Raw genomic sequence first — 22361 nt, 5'->3', positions numbered from 1 at the left:
ATGCGCAGTTGACATAGAGCGTTCTGGTTTATTGACGGTAATTTCGGACTGATGAATCCTCTGTTCTGGTCTCGACTGCAAAATGATCCTAAACTGTTTTGAACCGTCCCGAATCGTTCTTGCTCTCGAGGCTGAACTGTTGAGAACTATTCCCGTTGCTCATGCGCATTTATGTGGAAATTTGTTTGGGCTATTTGCTAGGATGTTTTTTTATTTATTTGATTTGAATAATTGATGATTGAGGTTAGATTACATTTGAACTGACTATAAGGATACACTACATAACAAAATGGACATGATCAATAGTATTTTCTCGTCTTCATCTCTTCATATATACGATAGGTGGCACAGTGGTCTCCTCAAAAGCGTTCTGGTTTAAACAAGTGTCCGAGACTATTTCGGATTGTTTGAGATTTTTTGCTTGTATGCATCATGTCTTGTGCTGTTTCCAAACAGTTTCGGATGTTAGAACCAGAACAAACCTTATAACTAATCCGGTGTTCGTAGAACCGTCAAACCCTGCGATACTACAGCACTGAACGCGTTGGATGAGAATCTCATCCTAAGAGCGGTTGATGGTCCTCGGCAACTCGGACGGATCCTACTGGCTCTTACCACGTAGTCTTGTACTCTGAATTAGGTGATATCTACAACACACTGCCTACAATTCTTGGGACATATAGCCAGCAGAAGAGTGCAATGATTTTATTCCTGTAGTATATAAGCTCAATTCCATTTATTTAATTTATTTTATGTTGTACTTGAATTATCTTTTTGCAGTGTCTATGCCATGAACTACATTCATCTCGATAACCTTTAATCACCAAAAAGCAAAATGAAAATATATGTTTTAAATAGTGTTCTTATTACATGATGACAAAACTACTCTCGATATACAACATATATTTATATCTTTTCAAGAAGATATAAATATATGTTGATATAAACAACTTCATTGACGATTGAATCAAAATGAAAGAAACTATATGAATCACAGTTTATTTGATATAAATAATTGAGAATACAGGTTTAGAAGGAAACACAATCACTTAGCTATAAATTCATGAAATTTATTTGACTTGGTAATCAAATTGTAATAGTAGTAGTCAGTGGGATTTAGATTCATTCCTTCCGTGTTGCTATTTGTTACAATCCTAAAAACAGAAGAAATATAAAAATAAAATACCAGTACATAAAACAAAATATTGGAAGCTTCCACAACAGATAGGTTGGACTTTTATTTTTTGAAAATGTTAAAGAGCAAAAGGTACCATGTTGTTGAGTAAATCAAAAATATGTCTGCTTTCCGCTGAAGTAGAGCTAACTTGATAGCAATTGTGAATAGCGGAACTCTATTTGTGAATGACATTACCCACAACATAGACACAACGATATAGATGTAGTAATAAAACCTCTATATACATAATATGAATATGTTTGGTGTTTTTAGCCAAAAATGCTGCTTATCGGCAGTGTATATTTATCAGGGAACTTTCAAACAATTATTTTCCTGGTCTGAATATTTACCAAGGAGTTTATCATTTCAATACATTTCATAAACATTTATGAAATGAATTACTATTCAAAGGTTATCACAGATGTTCATTCAATAACTATATTTTACATTCGGTAATTACAGACTCGATTCAATTAGGAAATCACTTAACGTAAACAAAATATTCTGATTTGGGGCTGAGACGTTTTTTGCCTTTTTTTTTCAAGAAAATGACTCGAAAACAAAAGTCAAACTGGTTTGACTGTGCTGAAAGTAACATCAACCTGAAACTTGAATCCAAAACCATTGGGAAGCCCTTAGAAGTAGCTGAAGCATTTGCTGAGCATTTTTCAAAAACCGCCGAATCTCTCATAAATAATCACTTTGGACTAAACTTATCACTGCCTTGCACTACAAGTACTAAGCTTAATATTCTCTATCCATACGAAGACAGTCCGATAACTAAACGTGAGATACATGATACCCTAAAATTAATGAAAAAAAAAAGTCATCAGGCGTTGATGATCTATCTATGAGTACTATTAAGAGCATAATAGATGCTATAATCGACCCACTCACTTGTCTTTTCAATCAATCATTCATCCAAGGATATTTTCCTGATGAATTCAAAAAAGCTTTAATTTTACCGTTGTTTAAAAAAGGTAGTTGAGACGAAATAGATAACTACAGACAAATTTCTCTGCTTTGTGAACTTTCCAAACTATATGAGAAATTAGTGGCTAGCAGAATTATCAGCTATCTGGAAAGTAATACCCTGTTATCAAACTGCCAACACGGTTTTAGGAAAAATCATTCTATTGAAACAGCTAGCTATTGTTTTCTCAGTCATATTTATAAAAACTTGATAAAAATGATTTTATTATCAGTGTGTTTTTTGACCTGTCAAAAGCATTTGACACGGTATCAACTAATTTTGTGTTGACCAAATTGAGTGTGCTTGATTTGCCTAATAACATAGTACTATGGTTTAAGTCTTACTTGAGTGGTCGTAGCATAATTGTAAAGCAAATAAATTCAATGTCTAATGAATGCGAGGTTAGATTGGGGGTTCCCCAAGGCTCTGTTCTTGGTCCCCTATTGTTTTTAATTTTTGTCAATGATCTGTCGGAATATATGAGTGATTGCTATTTAACTATGTTCGCTGACGACACCACCATTACAGTCGCTGGACCTACTACAGATGATTTGCTAACAAGAGTTAGACTGATTATAGACCAGTTCACAAGCTGGTGTGATCGTAATCGTCTAGTTCTGAAGACCTCAAAGTCGGTATCGATGAGATTTTATAATAGAAGTACGGGTACCATAAGTGAATTAGCTCAGTGCGATAATATCAATATCAATGCAGCAAACGAAGTTAAATTTTTAGGAACAATTTTGGATGAAACATTAAGTTGGGATCAACACATCGATAGTGTCTGTAAAAAACTAAATAAAGCATATTTCGCGATCAAGCAAATGAAAAACTGTGTTGACCAACAAGATCTATTGGCAATCTATTTCGCTATGGCTTATTCCCATATTTCACTCAATATAATGTCTTGGGGTACTGGTAGAGATTTTAATAGGATATTTGTAGCACAAAAACGTATTGTAAGATTGATTTTCAATATGGAATATAGAGATAGCTGTAAACCGATATTTGTCAGAATGCAACTATTATCGGCACCATCAATTTATCTGTTCAAATGTGTTAATTTTGCGAGAAAAAATCTGTCCACTTTTGCAACCAATGCATCATCCCACAATCATAACAAGCGGCATGGTAGCTTATTGAGAATACCAGCCCACACCACATCTAAATTTAAAAACTCTCCCCAGTATAGTGCTATTACGTTTTATAATAAACTACCCAACTTTTTAAAAAACTCCAAATCAGACAATATTTTTTATAAAAGTACTAAGAAATTTTTTATTGAAAAATGTTTTTATAATGTACAAGAGTATCTGGATGGCAACTTCAGCTGAGTTTTATTTTGTTTAGTATACTAACAAACTCTCATTGAGATTTTAAACTTTATATTTCACTTACTTGTTATATTTTAAATGTATATGTTTAGAATAAATAGTACCTGTTGACATACCATATGTACATATTGTACCTCAGTGGCTAAATAAATTATTATTATTATTATTTGACGTCGCCAAGTCTATGGCGAAAGATTAAAATATTTGAAATCAAAATAGGGAGCAGCAGAAACCGCTAGCAGATTTTAAGCTATGTCTCACACAAAACGGCAAGTATTTTTTCAGTAATCAGGTAATTCCCAGGAATATCAGAAAGTCGTTTTTTTTAATTTCGAATTATGTTTCAATAAAGTCATAATGAGAGATATGGACCTACAAAAACACATGACAGCGGGCAACAAAATCTGATTATCAAGCCCCTATTAAACAAAGGAAAATGATGAAACTAAGTTTCAGTATTAAATAGGTATATAATCTTACTTTTTGGTATATTTAGTGGGCGCTTTGATTTGAGTCCATTTTGAAACTTTATGTTCGTTAAACACCATCAACCCCAAAACAGAAATCCACAGGGCAAACATAAGAGTTTCGTTTCTATCCATCCAGTTTTCTAAAAATCTTGCTGACATACTCAATATTTCTGATGCTTTCGAAGCTTCACCAACATTGCCGAAATACTTTAGGTAATTCTCAAACAGAAACGAATGAAACATTTGTGGCTGTGTCGAAAACTCGTCCACAAGTTTTTCAACATCTCGCTCAAGTCTCCAGCTTTTACCGACTTCCTTTCTCTTCGGATTCAATACCCTACCCAAGCCATGAAATAAACCAAGGCTTTCATCTCTGAACATTGTTTTTAGTTTCACATCCTTGTTGCTTCGTTTTCTTTTGGAACCTATAGACTCCTGTGCTTTTGTGAAGACTGTTGGAAGTTCATCGGTACCTTAAAAATAACACAAATATAATAATAATTATTATAATGAGTACCATACAGTGTGGCCACTTTCACAATAATACACACACCTCAATGACAAATTACTCTTCTGCTAATTTTGAAGAGACACTCAATGAAAAAGCCTAATCTCGAGGAGTCCGAAAAATTAAATGATTTTCAGAAACAAATATTTGTCATCAATGAATAAAATTGACTTCAAAATGAAAATGATCAAGAAAACGAACAAAAGATTAATACAATAATCATCATTATAAAAAATCTTCAAGAGTCAATCTTTTGATAATAAAGAACTTGATCTATATTTAAAGTCCAGTTGAACATTTTCCTAAGGCATCAAAGGAGAAAGAGTGATGAAAAGGTAATTTTCATATGTGAACGCGCGCCTCCTTTCTTACTGCACATCTACAACATAAAACGAACCTACATACAAAATTTCAGCCTTTGAAAATATAACAGTACAAAGATATAGCGATGAAAAGGTAATTTTCATAAAATGAACCTACATACAAAATTTCAGCCTCTGAAAATATAGCAGTACAAAGATATAGTGATGAAAAGGTAATTTTCATAGGTAAATGCGCTACTTTTTCCCCCACGGGGGGTCCCCAGTTGGAATATTCAAAAATCCTTTCTTATTGCACATCTACAACATAAATCGAACCTACATACAAAATTTCATCTTCTGAAAATATAGCAGTAGGAAGATATAGTGATGAAAAGGTAATTTTCATAGGTAAATGCGCTCCTTTTTCCCCCACGGGGGCTCCTCAGTTGGAATATTTGAAAATCCTTTCTTATTGCACATCTACAACATAAATCGAACCTACATACAAAATTTCATCCTCTGAAAATATAGCAGTACGAAGATATAGTGAAGAAAAGGTAATTTTCATAAGTAAACGCACCCATTTTATCCCCACGGTGGCTCCCCAGTTGGAATATTTAAAAATCCTTTCTTATTGCACATCTAAAACATAAATCGAACCTACATACAAAATTTCATCCTCTGAAAATATAGCAGTACGAAGATATAGTGATGAAAAGGTAATTATCATATGGAGATGCGCTCCTTTTATCCCCACAAGGGGCTCCTCAGTTGGAATATTTGAGAATCTTTTCTTAGTGCGCATCTAAGATCTAAGAAGCACCTATAAAGCAAATTTTCGCTTTCTAGGACTTACCAATACGGAGAAATAGATATGAAAAAATGAGTTAAGTGAGTGACTATCTGATCGATTCAGTCATCAGTTGATAAAGAACCATAGTAATTTCACAAACTACACCTAACGATTTATGAAGATCAAATCGGTAGGTGTAGTTTGTGAAATGAGTGACTTTCGCATTTATAAATATAGATATAGATTTATAAATATAGATATAAATTATCCCACGGGATAATTTTATTGGCGTTAGAACCTCGTGTTTTCATATGGGTTAAGAAAACTTGTTTCAAAGAGCATGTTGTACATACAAGAAGGATGTTGAAACTGATACCTGACATATAGTAGACATTTTTCCTTTGCGAAATTGAACTGGAACTTGTAAGCAACACTTTACATTTTTCCAAAGTTTTCAATAACAGTTATCATGAAGTTTTTACCTGATAAACTAGCCATGTGAAACTGCATCATGGCATTTCTAATGTCTCCAACTGTCGATGATAAAATCGCATCCACAATTTTTTGAGATGGTTGTTTCAAAGACTGGGGATTATCTCTAAGTAAGGCTTGGGCTCTTTGAATTGCAATTTTCATTAAAGAAGGAGCACATGGATTGAAACTAAAAACAAAATTTGATAAAAATAAATTCTTGCTATAATTTGAAGTTATTAAATTCAAAAATAAAGGTAATTTAATTATATCAATGTATTTTTTTTAACAGATTTATCGATATAGTTTAGAAATATGATAGATCTGAGCGATACTTGATGAAAATCCATTATAATAATACGTTTATTGGTCCTTAATATGAGCATACAAGAAGCTATAGGGCAAGTCAAGGTATACAAAATTGTAGTAAAATATATTATTAGAGGTATATATATATATATATATATATATATATATATATATATATATATATATATATATATATATATATATATATATATATATATATATATATATTGAAGACATAAGAAAACTAAATACTAGCATAAAATAAATATATGTATACAAGTGAATAAAATATGTAAATGCTAGCGGACCGCACAGTATATTTAAAGACATGACAAAAGTTAGCACTAGCAATTGCGACAATATTCAAAATACTCATTCAGATCGTACGGTGTAATATGAAGTAAGAAATCTTTAGTTTTTTTCCTAAAAATGTGTGCCTGATTTATTAACTTCAATTCATTGGGGAGGACGTTATATAGTCTCAATCCCATTATATCAGGTAGATTGTGACAGAAGTTTAGACGTGACTTTGGTAGGCGGAGCTCGTTTCTTCTCCTGGTGTTGTAACTATGAAAGTCAGTACTTGTGAGAAACGTATTTTTCTTTTTATGAATATATGTTAAGACTTCCAAAATATAGAGACCATAAAAAGAAAGAATACCGAATTTCTTGAAGAGATTTCGACATGACTGCAGCTTCGGTGCATTTGTTATGCAACGAATTATTCGTTTTTGTGCAATAAATATATCTTTAGCGGCTGGAGATGTACCCCAGATACTGATTGCATAACTAATTCTGGATTGAACTTGAGCATAATAAAATAATAGTAGACCTTCAGTGTTCAATACATTTTTTAACATTCTGATTTGATAGCATTTAGAGTTCAGTGAGCCGGTGAGACTTTTGCAGTGTGTTTTAAAAGTAAGGTCGTTGTCAAGAGAAATGCCCAAGAATTTAATAGTGGTACAGGGTTCGATAGAGATACTGCATAGGTTCAGGTTTAAGGCAGGCAAATTGAGGTTTTGACTGGTATGGAATGTCATGTAGTTTGTTTTGGAAGGATTGAGATATAGCGAGTTTTTACTTAACCAACCGTGTAGGGCATCAGTGGTGTTAGATATTTTATTTTGGAGTTCTAATTTTGATTTATCTGAGAGGAGTAGAGTAGCGTCGTCAGCATATAAGCAAGTGAACGCTTCCCGTAAAACTATTGGGAGTTCATTTATATAGATGATAAAAAGTATAGGAGCCAAGACAGAGCCTTGAGGTACACCAATTATAACGTATTCAGTACTGCCTATTACTACCTAAAAATTTCTGCGTGATAAATTCATTACCTTAAATATTTACATTTCTAAGAACTCATTCAACTGAAGAGTTGAATGAATTTATCATGAATTTGTTTAGTCAGTATTGTGACGTCTGAAGATGCTATTGTATAGCGAAACATGTGTTGCGACTTTGTAAACTATTAAGTAAAAAAAAAACTATTTTATAAGTGATATTGTATGTAAACTGTTCGGTGAAAGTGTTATTTGGTAAATAGTTGAAAGTGTTATTTGGTAAATAGTATTTTAAACTGCTGGATTAAAATGAATCTATTGATAACACTTTTTCCTCAACAGAAAAAAATGCTGTTTCTCGACGCGTATTTCTCTAACCAAGTTAGCATCATCGGGAGATGATGCTAAGATGATGAGACTAAAACTGATGCTAATTTGGTTAGCAAAACACGTGTAGAGTGATAAAATTTTTGCTCTGGTGACAAAAACATGTTTTCAAAAGATTTGAAAAATATAGTGAACACTTATTTTTTTTAAAGAAAACATATGCAAGTAAAGAAAGGTCAACATACTTGATGTGTGTTATGTCGAATTTACTGATAACTTCTTCTGGAATAATGTCCTCAATAAATTTATGTTGTTGCTACTTGATTCTGTACAGATAAAAATCACAGGATGTCTTGATTTGTATTGACACGACCTGAAAGGTAAAAGGAAAATAAGCTGAGGTATTTCGAAAAATATTTCCAATTTTTGAAGGTTAACTAACATTATAAGTGCTTACTCTAAGATATCAAGAAATCGATCAGGTCGATGAATGACAGCATTTGGGAAATCTTTCACCAAAGTAATCCTTTTATTTGTACTACTTTCAAAGAGGGAATTCCACTTAGATTCTATCAGAAAGTCCAAAAAGTTATCAATTTGACTGGTTCCCCTGTATTCAAACTCTTGATCTACTGGATTTATCCATTCTACTATTGAAATACCCAGAGTTTTACAGACAACACTGAGAGTAGTAGTTTTTCCTGAACCAGTTGGTCCTGATATTAGTAGAAATGGTGCAACATTCTAAAAAACATCATTTTTACAAAAAATTAAAATAAATTTTCAACCCCAACATGCTTCAACAGAAAACAAACTAAGCGGTAGTTTCACCCAACAAATTTATTTTATTGTTATAATACCCAAATTGGTCTAAGTATATATATTCACTTGTGGATACGTATATACTTCTATAGGTATCCACTTGTCGATACGTGTAGAAGTGTAGAATTCAAATTACTCAAGAAATAAAGGTATTAAGTGATAAAATTGTAACATACTTTTATCATCTACAACATGCATTATCTTTGCAAGGGATTTTCAAAAATTTAATATAACTAATTTTTAAAGAAACGTGACTTGACACTTTCACATAAATAAACTATTCAGTGAGTACATATCTCCTATTTGTTATTGTGTAGTAAAACTAGTGAACGTTACATTCTACACAGTTATTTGAGGAATAAGATCCATCAAAAAAACTATAAATTATTTCAATGTAATCAATTGTTGAAGTTTTGTTTCCATTTTCAGTCTTGCTAGGTAGAAATACATACATTACCATGTCTTGCTGAGGATTAGTAACTACATTATACGTAATCCATTCATGAACCTCTTGAATCTTTTTTGGATGGACAGCCAAGTCACTTATATGTCTAGGTTCAATTTGCCTATGAAAATCAAATCCTTTCTGGTTTGTATTTCCTTTTTCTGGAATTTTGGCAAAGGCTTTACACTCCAGATTTTCTTTAACTTCTATTTTGTTGGTACATTTTTTCTTTGCCTCTGGTCCAAAATCAAATGATTTCCACTAAAAATTATTGAAATTAATTATTCTCACTGATTCATTATTTCAGTTTCAAAACACCTTTTTAACACTTTTAGAACTGTTCATTATTTTTTGATTCAGTAATAATAAAAGGTAAAAACTAAATCAAAATATTGTTTGAAATTTTTGCCTTAATCATAGATCACAAACTACTTACTCTAGGTGGTTTGTGTCTTAGATTCATAGATATAACGTTTATGTCTATGGCCCATAGACTCAAAATTAAAATAGTTGACACAGAATATTGACTCTGGTCACATAATTGTTTATTGAGTATGTGTGACTGACATGATGGTATCTTAAGGAACTCTGTGTTCATCCAATGACGTCACATTTTATTCAGGCGAGTTTTTAAATTCAGCAGAAGGTTTTTGATATTTTGCTTCAAACAATAGGAGTGTGCTTATGTTTTGAATGGACCAATAGATAATTCCACCATCGATGAATTCAGGAACTTGTTTATTATTTAGAGTATTTTTAGAGTTTGATTATAAGAATTCCGTTATATATCAGTTTCTGGACAATATAGATATATGCTCCATCCTATCGAGGAACACCAAATGATATGAGAATGTCACGACTGGTGTCAATGTTTTGATTGGCTTGCAGGTTTTGCCATGGTTTTCTTTGGTTATAATCTTCAAAGGTTTCAACTGCAACAGCTATCTTCAGTGGCATGGTCGAAGTACTCTTCTTGACGTGTATTTTTCAGTACCTACAAATGATCTTGAATTTTTTTCTTTTTTATACTCTGCAAATATTACTTTCATATTTTCAAATGGCAAAAGTTATCGTGCCAACTTTATTCCATTACTGCAAAATTCGACTCAAGAAGCTATTAATAAAATAATATGTTTCCTCTGAAGAAACTATCAAATTGTATCACTGATGGATTATTATTACAGATACTTTTTCCCCTAGGTTTTCTACTATCTTCCCAGGCAACATTTGTGGGATGTATAATGCCCAGCCGCTGTCCCTGTGCGAGAACAGTTGTTGTGTTGTGTTATGTCTTACTAATAACTTTAAACTATTCAAAATGATAGACGTGTCTAGCGAAGTACATTCTCTCCTTTAAATCAAAAGGTACTTGAAACTGGATATATGTCCAAAAACGAAGCCCAGTAACCACTAACTAACCTAACTTGTCTTAGAACGCTTAGAACGTAAAACAATAACTAACCTCATTAATGTGTCACTTTGACGGTTAATTCGTGAATTTTGAATGAAAAAATATTTTGACTTTGATAAGGTGGAAAGGAGGATGAAGAAGTACCATTGATATTCTTAATTGCAAGAAGAATAAGGAATTAAGGTTAATTGACCACACATTAAACATGAGTTCAAGCAACAAACGTACTATATATGTGGGAGGCTTGGCAGAAGAAGTAAATGAACAAGTTTTGAATGCTGCCTTCATACCATTTGGTGATATTGTTGACATTCAAATTCCGTTGGATTATGAATCTGAAAAGCACAGGGGTTTTTCTTTCATTGAATTTGAAAATGCTGAAGATGCAGCTGCTGCTATTGACAACATGAACGATTCAGAACTATTTGGAAGAACTATAAGGGTAAATTTAGCTAAACCTCAAAGGATAAAAGAAGGTTCTACTAGGCCTGTGTGGTCTGAAGACACGTGGCTTCAGCAGCATGCAGGTGAAACTATTGGAAAAAAAGTTGATGATGACTTGGACACTAGAGAAGAGGCAGAAGTAGAACCCACGGCTAAGCCGGAAACTAAAAAGGTGAAAAATCCTCAGGTGTATTTTGATATCAAAATTGGAAAAACTGAAGTAGGAAGAATAACTATGATGTTACGCGCTGACATCGTTCCAAAAACAGCTGAAAATTTCAGGTGCTTGTGCACTCATGAAAAAGGTTATGGTTTCCAAGGAAGCAGTTTCCACCGAATTATTCCCGATTTTATGTGTCAGGGTGGTGATTTTACAAATCACAATGGTACTGGTGGAAAGTCAATATACGGAAGAAAATTTGATGATGAAAATTTTCAGTTGAAGCATGTAAGTCCGGGGACACTTTCTATGGCCAATTCTGGACCAAACACAAATGGATCTCAGTTTTTTATATGTACAGCAAAAACTGAATGGTTGGATGGTAAACATGTAGTATTTGGACATGTAATCAGTGGAATGGATGTAGTCAAGAGAATGGAGAGATGTGGCTCAAAAGGTGGGAAACCATCAGAAAAAGTGACTATAGCAAGTTGTGGTGAAGTTCAATAACTTATTTGCAGATATGAAATAAACAACTATATAATTTAGTTTTGCTGCAGTTATTTTTTGTTAGCCAGGTTGGTGGCATAAATCTATGGGGGTCCTTCTCACACTGAAACTCTGTTAAACTTTCAGAACCACTGGAGATAAGTTTATTTTCAGGACGAAACCTCAGGTTTATTTTATATTTCATTCAAATTTTTTTTCCTTTTATGTAAATAGATGTATTTTATGCTAGTTGTTAGAACCTAGTTCAAAGTGTAGTGTCAAGTTACATTCAAAATATTTGTAATTCATTTTTTTGTATGTTTAGCATTTAAGTATTCTATAAAATATTACATATTGAAATACAAGCAATCTTAAACTTTTACCATCAGTAGTTAATACTATAATCGCTGGCATAAAATGAAACCACGCAAATATACTTCTTACAAGCAGAATTGATTTCATGTTTTACAAAAAAAAAAAAAACAAAAATGTAAAAATTTATTCAATTTTTTTTCATTCCGCCATACATGTTTAAATGAAACCAACATTAAAATATAACAAAAAACACAAATACAATCATAAAACGGTTCCAGCTATAGGAAACTGAGACTCATATCTAACAGTCTATTGTGAGATTGATCGAGGTCCTTCTGTATTGATATTGATAAATAAGGTGATGGGACAGTGATCAGATCCGGCTATTTCGGTTCTTATCATATTATCACATACTTTATCCATTATTCGTTTAGAAACAATGAAATAATCCAGTCTCCTAAAAAAAAAAATAACGTACATTTTCAAAAATTTCACAAATATATTTATGATCAGAAAAAATTAATCGCATTTGCAGTTATTCAATTCAGTTCAACGATGTTGTCAATTATTGGTTTTGTTAAAGGTTCCATTGGCAACATGGCAAATCAATTTTATTATCACTACTAGCCTTAATGAAAGGTAGCACTGGAATACCCTCTTCCAATACACCAGAACTATGCATGTCGCCAACCAATTTTATCGAGTGAGAGAAGTGTTTTTGTTGGATTTACAACTAGCCATAAAGTGATCTTTTCAAAAGAAATCACATTATATTTACTGATTATGAAAAATGAAGTTATTTTCTGGCATCTTTTGTTAAGAAAGCAAATTATCTTTATGAACAATAACTTCACGAATTATCAAAAAAAATCTATTTGAATTTCAATATACATTTTCAAGAACTTTCTTGGTTTCTTTAGGATTGTATGTTATTCTATTACTATATCAATACATAGGATATATATATATAGGGTATATATCCTATGTATACAAAGGTATATAACATATATATATATATATATATATATATATATATATATATATATATATATATATATATATATATATATATATATATAAGGTATATACCCTATATATAAGGTATATATGTTGTATATATAGGGAATGTACCATATATGCGTGTGTTTGTATATAATCGGCAGAAAAACTTACCATCCTACATTGTTGGCTCTAGCATTGGACATGTAAGTCCAGAAGGTATAAACATCGGTCTTGTCAGGATACAAATTTCTAAAGGTATCGACGTATCCGTTTCCTAAAAATTCCGTCATTCCTTCTCTCTCTTCTGGAGTAAAGCCAGCATTTTTGGTATTATTTTGTGGCCTGGCCAGGTCAATCTCATTGTGAGCAACGTTCATGTCTCCGCAGATTATGACGGGCTTCTTTGAATCTAATTTTTTTATGTAACTTTTGAAAGCTTCATTCCATTCTAGTCGCTTCGGAAGGGTAACCAGCTTACGACCTTTGTTAAAATCAAAATATTAAAATATCTTGCAACAATATTCTATATGCAAAAATTATTTTTCATTGCGCACAAATATTTTTGACGAAGAGATCCTCATGCAAAATTCATAGATAGGTAAGGTAGATGTAAGATAGTGTTGCAAGAAAATCGTGAAAAAACATGAAATATTCAAACAATTAATCTATTATACATAAATGCAATGCATTGAAAATATCAACTGTCTACTTCTGAATATTACAAGTGATCCCCTTTTGCTGATACTCGACAAAAACTATTTTTGAATTGAATCAAAAAGTTTTTATTGAAGAATTGCAATTATCACTCACAAAGAGTGTTCAGGAAGGTTCCATGTGGCAGATATTTGAGAAGGTGGATTTTATAATGTATTTCGTTGGAAAATTCAACAGTCCAGAAAAATGTATTTAGATGGGAAAGAACCAACTTTTATTAAAGAATATTATTGTCATATTGAAGACACCTCTCTATTTATTTCTAGACCAAACTCTAATATTTTTGTAATGTATTCTTATCAGTTTTATATGCCTGTTGTCTTTTAAATTACGAAAAAGTTACCAATAAGAAGCTTGTTCAAGTCAAATTTTAGAATTTAAAAAATCCCTATTATATGTGATACATCATTGAAGTTGTCGTAAAAATAGATAACTAAGAGGTCTGTCAAAAAAATAAGGACTTCCATTGTCTGACATGATGTAAAATGATTTGAAATCCGTGAAAGAATCATTAAAATTAAAATGAATAGCTGAAAAAAAAAATTATATGGGTATAGGGTTAGGTTACAAAATAAATTAAACACAAAATTTCTCGGTGTATTCAACGAAAAAACAGATTTTTTTAAAAACAGATTCATTGATAATAGGCTGAAATTTGTTGAACACCTTAAACAACTCAAGAATAAGATATCCTCCGGATGTTATGCAGTTAGAGTGGTTTCAAATGAGTTGGTTTTCCATATCGCAAAGACCGTTTACCAGTTTAACAGTCATCACACTTTTTATCCTAGAGACGGTTTCCCTTATTTATAAACATAAATCTAAGTTCAACTTTGCTTCTACTCCTCATGCTACTCGTAATAGCAATTATTATACCTTTAATCTTCCCATCCCAATTACGAATTCAATCAAGAATTCCATATATTATAACTGTGTTAAGTTGTTCAATCATTTACCATTAGAAATGAGATCTGCAAATCTAAGCAACATTCATTTCAAAAAGGCGGTGAAGCACCTACTTGTTGATAGACCCTATTATGGTTTGGAAGAATATTTTATCGAATCCTATTAACAATTTATTATTTGTACTATCACTTTATACATGGTGGAATTTTATCTATACATTTATATACCTTTTTTTAAATTTATATCTATACATTTTTGGAACTTTTTTTATATCTACACTTTCTTGAACCTTTTTTATATTAACATTGTATTTCTTGGACTTTGTCAATAAGATGCAAATCTTTGGACAATAAAGTATATTTTGATTTGATACGGTTATGACTTCGGAACCAAAGCCCAATCGTCCCAATGGATGAGCCCAGGAGAACCAAGACAAAAAAAAACACGCCAAGTTCAATCGAATGTAAAGTTTTTGCTGTTTTCTTTGATTACAGTGGCGTAGTGCATAAGGTGGTACAGTCTATAAGGAATAATATTTCAAAGTTATGTGCCGCCTGCGAGAAGCAATACGATAAAAAACGTCCAGTATTCTGGAAAAACTATTCATAGCTTTTGCATCACAATAATGCACCTGCTCACTTATCATTACTTGTTTGTAATTTTTTTGCCAAAAACAACACTGTAATCGTGTCTCAGCCATCTTATTCACAAGGTTTTTCCCCCTGAGACTTTTTTCTGTTCCCAAGATTGAAGAAAGTCATGGAAGGACGGCGTTTCGCGACGATTGACGAGATAAAAACCGAATCCCAGCTCAAGGACATACCAAAAAGTGCATATTAGAACTGTTTCCAGAATTGGAATTATATATCTGAGTGGGACTACTTTGAAGGAGACAAAATAAAAATTCGAGAAAAATGAAAATTCACCTTATTTTTTCTACTGGCCTCATATGATAATTTCTTACCTGCATTTGGTACATACACACAAATAAGATAAAATTCTTTGAATTCTGCAGTTATACACCGCCCGTCCTCATCTAATTCTGGTACATCAATTCCATAAGCCACACTTATGGGTTCCTTGATGGTTAATATTCCCACCCCTGCATAACCATCCTTTTCACTTGGACACCAATACTGTTTATAAAGTTTGAGTTCCTTAATTTCGTCCGGTAATTTTTCTTCACTGCACCTTGTTTCCTGGATACACAGAATGTCTGGCTTTTCATATTCTAGGAATTTCAAACAGTCTTTTTTCACCCAGCTCTTTAATCCCCCAATATTCCAACAGCTGATGATCAAATTGTGGGACATTCCCTCAGCATTTCGCTTCGAACAAGTGAAATCAATAGAATCCCAGTCGGTGGTGGTCTTGTTGAGAGGAACCTTCTCTTCTTTCTCAGCCTTTTTATCATCTTTTGTTACCTTTTTTTTAATAGCGGTTGACTTTGTCGTTTTGGCAGAACTTGAAGGCTTTTCTACCTTTTCTTCTTCTTTCTCTTTTGTTGCCTTCTTTCTCCCTTTCAATTTTGGTTCTTCATTAAGAGGCTCTGGATCTATAATGAGAATTCAGTAATTAGGAATTTTGACAATTTTTTTATATCAATAATGTTCATTACCTGTAATAAAAAGAGTGGCACAAAGAAAAAATATAAATAAGAGTTAAATTCACACGATATATAGAGATAACAAGAAGCACATAAAAATATTTTACGATGAATTACAAATTGGAATTACTAATAACAAAAAAGTTTCCGTATTCAAAAGTACCATAAAATAAGTTATTCAAATAAAGTTTTCCAAGAGATTTACCAGGAAAATTAGTTAAGGTTTTCAGTTCGGATTTTCTTTGGGAGATGAATGAAGAGAGTTACTATAACTAACAAATTTGTATTATTCACCTGCTTTCTTCTTACGAGTTGCTCTTTTTTTCTCTTGTTCAGTTCCGTTAGCATCTAATTCCTCCTCCTTTTTCTTTCCTCTTGCGGATCTTGAGGATTTCTTGGTCTCCATAGTAATCTCTTCTTCTTCTTCATTGTCTGCTTTAGCTGGCACAGTTTTTCCTCTAGCAGACTTTTTTGGTTCTTCCTGTGCTGATTCTTTTACTGCAGCTAAGAATAACAAGGTAATTCTTATAGTAATAAATGAATGCAGACAATGGATACAGAAATCGTAATGTTAAAAAAAGACGCATTTAAAAAACTGTTCTTTTGATCTAGCTAAATTTTCAATTCTAATGTCTTTTCTGCGATATCTCTGTATAAGTTTTATTTTCAGATTTCTTTCAAATTTCTGATCTTAATTTTTGTTTCTACTTTAATAACAATACCAAATCTGGGACTGGAATGAAAAATTGGCGAAATAGAAGAAAAATTTTCAATCCAAATTCAAACGGGGGTTTTACAGTTGGTGGAAGGAGTTTTTCCATTTGCCAGGAAGTCTGATTTGCTTTGGGAAAATCAGAACATCTAGATGTTTTTCTTTTCACTTCATCTGAAATTATGATAATTTTCTTTGGGAAAGAAAGTTTTTGGCTTTCTACTACTCCATCTGATACAAAAATATAACCCTTTCAAATCAGATAATTTTCTATTGTGGTATTTCATCTGACTGTTCAAGAATTAATTTTTCCTCCGTATTTCTTGGCTTAATGCATTTGCTTAGGGCACATGATTCTCGAACCCAATGATCAGTGGTTGATGTTGCCGGTGAATCCTCCCAAATATATCGGGGCTTCTAAGATAAAGCCAGACCAGTTTAACTTTTGTATAAACATATTTATTTACGAACATATATTCCATATAATACATAAGAAATGATTAAATAAATGAACCAGTTATTTTAAACACTTTGTATTAGTTTAAAAATGTCCATATAGGACCAAATTGCAGTAACGATAGTTACAAATAAATGTGGTAAAAACATAGACAGTTTCATTTCTTCTCTTTCATTAAGTCGTTCTTCCTTATTTCATGAGTATTTTTGGAATATCTTGTTGAATATTTGGGAAAATCTGCATTTCTTATAATTTGTATGTTATGGTCCTTTTTTTTGTTACTTGAAAAATGAGAAATATTTGTAACATATGCCTTGATTTGAAACATATAACAGTGACCAAAATCAGTTAATTAGTCATTGTCTGTGCCTTCAGTTGGTAGAATTTTAAAATTAAAAAGACCTTTTCAATCTCATAAATTCATACATAAGATTTTTTGTTTATCAGATTACTATAATTGAATTTCTGGATTTCAAAACATTTTAAAATTGAAAAATTTGCCTGTTTACAATGTAAGCACATTGTTTTCTGGAAAATAATATTGAAACGCTCAACGCTTTTTAGTGAAAAAGAAATCAGTACGTTTTAGGCAAATGAATTCAAATATTCAAAATTACCTTTGGTTTTAGTAGTACCTCCTCTGCGGCTCTTCTTTACCACTACTTCTTCAGGGACAGAAAGAGCGTCTTCCTCTACTACATCTGAAATAAGTTAACTTTAAAGCTAGTAGTTTTGAAATCATAAGATTATATTTACCTTTCGTTTTGGTGGCGGCTCTGCGGCTCTTCTTTTCCACTACTTCAGGCACAGAAGGAACAACTTCCTCTACCACATCTGAAATGAGTTCATTTCAAAGCTAGTAGTTTTGGAATAAAAAGATTATACTTACCTTTGGTTTTGGTAGAGCCTTTGGGGCTCTTCTTTTTCACTACTTCTTCAGGTTCAGCAGAAGCAACTTCCTCTACCACATCTGAAACTCTTATTACTGGCAAAAAAATAGAACCACAGTATTGATATATCTACCTTTCTTTGCAGCTCCTCTTTTATTACGAGGCTTCTTGTCCACAAAATCGTCTGGAACCTCTGGCTCAATATCCTGAACTACAAATACTCAAATTGAGAATAGTGAAAACTGAAAATTTATTTAATTCCATTGGTACCAAAAAAACAAACTTGAGAAAATAATGGAAATGAACTGAGTCCCGAAAATGAGACTAGAAACCAAAGGATGAATAAATAGGATTCCATAGAAATTGGAAAGGAAAAGATTTTGAAGAAATTTGAAAAATCCAGAAACCAAAGACTATAAGCATAGTAAAACGATAAAAGGAAGTTTATTCTTTCCTGGCTACAAATGCTAATGTTAAAAAAATTATAGAAATGGCTTGACATTTCCACAAAATCCTCAGAAATCTTTCGAAATCGTCTGCATTTTCACAAGATTACTGGAAATCTGAAACATTTCAAGAAACCATAAGAGATTTGGCAGTATGTGTGCCTTTTTTAAAGAGTGGTTCACGTCTTTGGTGAACATTTGCACAAAGTGTTCCTTAACAATTCTCAAGAGATTTCGAATAGTGAAAGGTGAAAATTCCCAAAGTGCTAAATGAAAAACATTTTTTTCCCCCAAAATTATTCTGAAGTCTTAATTTGGGACAAAAAGGGTTAACCCCCATGAAATTATCATTGTTACTTTAGTTTTCACAACGATAAAAATAAATAAAAAACAAAAACAAATTTTAAGATGTCCGGGGATGATGTCTACATTAACGAAGTAGAATTCCAAATTTATAATCGGCCATATATTTTTCTGTCTAATCTTACCTGTTACTGGATTCTCCTTGGATTTTTGAGTGGTAGCTTTTCTCTTTGGCGGCATTTTCAATAATTGGGCTTCTTTTACAAAAGTTAGAAACGGACTGAATGAAGGAACGGATGAAAACCGGCTGGGTAAACCGTTAAAGTTTTTATTATTGAGAATAATACAAAAAACACCACTCAAGACCTTGGAAAATGATTTCATGAAGTTTTTTGCCGCTTTTACATTACGTCAATGTCAAAAAATGTTGACAAACATAAAAATATATGCCGAGGTCAGTGTTACCAAGGTAGAAACCAACGTAACATGATGGTTTTTGGTAACTTTCAAAAGTGCTATATGTATAAACCAAACCCGAGACTTATTAGTCGCGTACCCCACCTAGGTAGGGGTACCTCATGAAAGGCGGTACTGATGTCTGAGGACTTCATACCGCCAATACCTCCTCAGTCATGAACCCATTTGTCCCTCTTCGGCAAAAATCAGCTAAAAGGGTAAAGGAGCTGGGCTCCAACCAGAATGAAATGAAGACGCTTGGTCGGTTATTAGTTGAGTCATGGCAGGTAAGAAGGTTACAAAATAGAGTCAACTTCAGACGAGGTGGTATCTGAAAAAATGTGGAAGATGTGGTTGCAAACAATGTTGGCATCATTGGCAGCAATTTCACGTTAATGAAGTCATATCCTATAACGGTTATTTCGATGAATGAAGTAGAGCAAAAAATGACAATTGACATTATAATTGACAGTTTTCAAAAAATTCAACAACAAGTTTAGCCAACATTATCTTTTTTTTAGTGCATCTGTTTACCTTGTGGTGCACTATTTACCTTGTAGTGCACTATTTGATTGACAGAAAATGAACAAAACAAAATTAGCTTGGAACAACAGCGCTACTACCTTAGTGATCCTAAGGAGGAAGCGGTTTATTATTCTCTGACAGCATTTTGGATAAAGAAAAAGAAAACTAAACGTCTAAGTGTCATGTATGAAAAGGCATTGTGTTTTAATTGGGAGTGCGTCCTGTCACTATCTTCATGTCCAACGGGCATTTGATTATCAAAATTCCTCCAACTTGTTTCATTTAACAATAATCCACCAGGAGAACTTCAAGATATTACAGCATGGTCCTCACAGTTGATGCCTACAACTGAAGATGTCTACCGCAGTATCAGACGACACATTTGATACGTTCCTTTTGACCACGGCCTACCAGTCAAGATTTTCTTTCTGATCGTGACTCTGGCCGTGCACATGAGTTTGAGCAAATCTAAATGAAAAATTTAGGCACGAAATGAATGTACGGATATAAAAAATTGAAAACCTCCGGTAAAATTTACTTTCTTGAAGCTGTTAACTGATATCCTATCGATGTCTCTTTTCATGTGATATCACGAAGGAGCCAAATACTTTGCTCTGGATGATGTAACTACTTTATGATATCTAACTGTTCATTTCATATTAGAGAAACAAAGACTAATATCCTCCAGGAAATTTTATAGAATAACATCTTGTTGACATTAAAAACTCATTGCAATATCGGAAAGACATCTACTATCATCATGAGAGTGCCTCTGATAGATATCATGTCAACGTCTATATGACAAAGTGATATAACTGAGATATCGATGGCAAAATTTTGTTAGCTGGGATGGTAGTTATTTCAGTATCAATGAAACTTCTAACGTTCAATCTAATTTCCAAGAATTGAGCTTAATGATTAGTCATCGCAACATATGCCACAAAACATTTGGTATAACTTTGGAAAGACGTTTACATTTTCTTGAGAGCTCAACAGGCATATCGAAGTCGAATCTCACTTTGCAGCTTACGAGTCATAGTTCCAAAGTACTAAAGAGTGGGGTTCTTTCCAAACCAGTGAATATATCCGGCACAGAACATTGTTAACCTCTTCTCGTCAATAGTAACATGCTCGATGTTCTTGAATCTGCCTGCTTAATATACCTAATATATGCTCAATTCAACTTAACAACTCGATAGTGAAAAATTTCACAATGATTCATCATACAACAATGAAAATATTGTTAATCTCAAGCTTTTACCTACACAAGTGACTTAAAATGTGTTGATACTAAAGGCCTATCATAGCTTGAAATTTTATAATGATGGCCTCTTACTCATTTACCTTCAACATCTAACAAATTATAGTTTTACTGTTTAATTACATTGAGACGACATTCGGGTTGAGTGAAAATGAACATATTTTGAACTGGAAGAGATTTGTTGTACCCTTCAAAATATCAGAGATATCAATAATTCCGTAGTTTCCTCAGAATCATAATTCACACTGAACTTTTTGATATGCACTGTTACCACAACAACAGTAAATTCATCATTTTTAGGGTCTGTTAGTTTTTGGCTCACAAACATTTTATTTCTTCGAAATTATAATTTATAATACTGTGTTAAATATTCCATAAAGAGATCGATGATGCTGATAGTATTATGATTATTAGACCATTCATTTTCAAGAAGTTTAACATTCAGCATTTCCTCTGTATTAGAAGATAATTGTTATACCTACTTTTATGAATTAACCGTCTATATACCAAACGAGAAAGTTTTTAATTTGGTGTCAAGGTTCCCAAAAATTTAAGAGGAAAATATTTGTCTCACACAAAAAAACGAATAAATTCAACAAAAAAATGTTCGAATATATGACAGAATAAATAACACTATTATAATACCATAATGAACATTGATTTCAATTTGACTTAGTTATATGCATGATATCGCAGGCGTAGACTTCTCATCTATTTATATAACTGATGAGAAAGTGCATATTGAAAATTTTAGACTTATATCAATAATAGGTATGTGTATCATTGAGAAAAAAGGTTTTGGCTTTCTACTTCTCCATCTTTATACAAAAACAAGAAAGCAATCAATTTCAAAAATTTGTATGTTATGCTACAGCATTATACATATAAATGATGTCATACAGTAGGTATCTTGGTTTTTTCACTCTCGCTGTTTTCGCTCAAAAGATTCGATTATAAAAAAAACGCAGGTCATTATGAGAACATTGTCTAGAGAAGGCATTATGAAAATAGAAAACATTTCACAACAAAACACGCGACTCGGACTAGGTT

General features: G+C 32.5%; 3 protein-coding genes across 3 annotated transcripts; 1 reads left to right on the top strand and 2 right to left on the bottom strand.

Moving 5' to 3' along the window:
• Positions 1 to 985: 985 nt before the first annotated feature.
• On the bottom strand, positions 986 to 9723 carry Rad17 (Rad17 checkpoint clamp loader component). The gene is given in 9 exon segments (XM_023171580.2): positions 986 to 1154; positions 3965 to 4427; positions 6040 to 6218; positions 8193 to 8232; positions 8235 to 8320; positions 8405 to 8691; positions 9227 to 9475; positions 9533 to 9636; positions 9674 to 9723. Coding segments are annotated over 8 exon segments (1440 nt in total). The 5' UTR covers positions 9560 to 9636; positions 9674 to 9723; the 3' UTR covers positions 986 to 1045.
• A 929-nt stretch (positions 9724 to 10652) lies between these two features.
• On the top strand, positions 10653 to 12100 carry cyp33 (peptidylprolyl isomerase cyclophilin-33). Its single transcript, XM_023171579.2, has one exon. The coding sequence runs from the start codon at positions 10831 to 10833 to the stop codon at positions 11737 to 11739; it is 909 nt and encodes a 302-aa protein (XP_023027347.1). The 5' UTR covers positions 10653 to 10830; the 3' UTR covers positions 11740 to 12100.
• A 103-nt stretch (positions 12101 to 12203) lies between these two features.
• Positions 12204 to 19479, bottom strand: LOC111512216 (Recombination repair protein 1). Its single transcript, XM_074171355.1, has 9 exons — positions 19255 to 19479; positions 18454 to 18531; positions 18320 to 18400; positions 18187 to 18264; positions 18048 to 18131; positions 16556 to 16765; positions 15620 to 16210; positions 13207 to 13516; positions 12204 to 12490 (listed from the first exon to the last, which is right to left on the bottom strand). The coding sequence occupies exons 1-9, from the start codon at positions 19451 to 19453 to the stop codon at positions 12343 to 12345; spliced, it is 1779 nt and encodes a 592-aa protein (XP_074027456.1). The 5' UTR covers positions 19454 to 19479; the 3' UTR covers positions 12204 to 12342.
• Positions 19480 to 22361: the final 2882 nt, after the last annotated feature.

This window comes from Leptinotarsa decemlineata, unplaced genomic scaffold (genome assembly GCF_025532065.1).
Source record: "Leptinotarsa decemlineata unplaced genomic scaffold, Ldec_3_MD MMD2_tig00000010_RagTag_RagTag, whole genome shotgun sequence".
Classification (NCBI taxonomy): Eukaryota; Metazoa; Arthropoda; class Insecta; order Coleoptera; family Chrysomelidae; genus Leptinotarsa; species Leptinotarsa decemlineata.
This window is presented reverse-complemented; position numbering and strand designations above follow the sequence as displayed.

Coding starts and splice junctions, on each gene's coding strand:
- cyp33 (XM_023171579.2), top strand. CDS start 10,831: ATGAGTTCAAGCAACAAACGTACTATATATGTGGGAGGCTTGGCAGAA.
- LOC111512216 (XM_074171355.1), bottom strand. CDS start 19,453: ATGAAATCATTTTCCAAGGTCTTGAGTGGTGTTTTTTGTATTATTCTC. Junction 18,401..18,453: donor AAGAGGAGCTGCAAAGAAAG/GTAGATATATCA, acceptor TAAGAGTTTCAG/ATGTGGTAGAGGAAGTTGCT. Junction 13,517..15,619: donor TGTGTATGTACCAAATGCAG/GTAAGAAATTAT, acceptor ATTTTAACAAAG/GTCGTAAGCTGGTTACCCTT.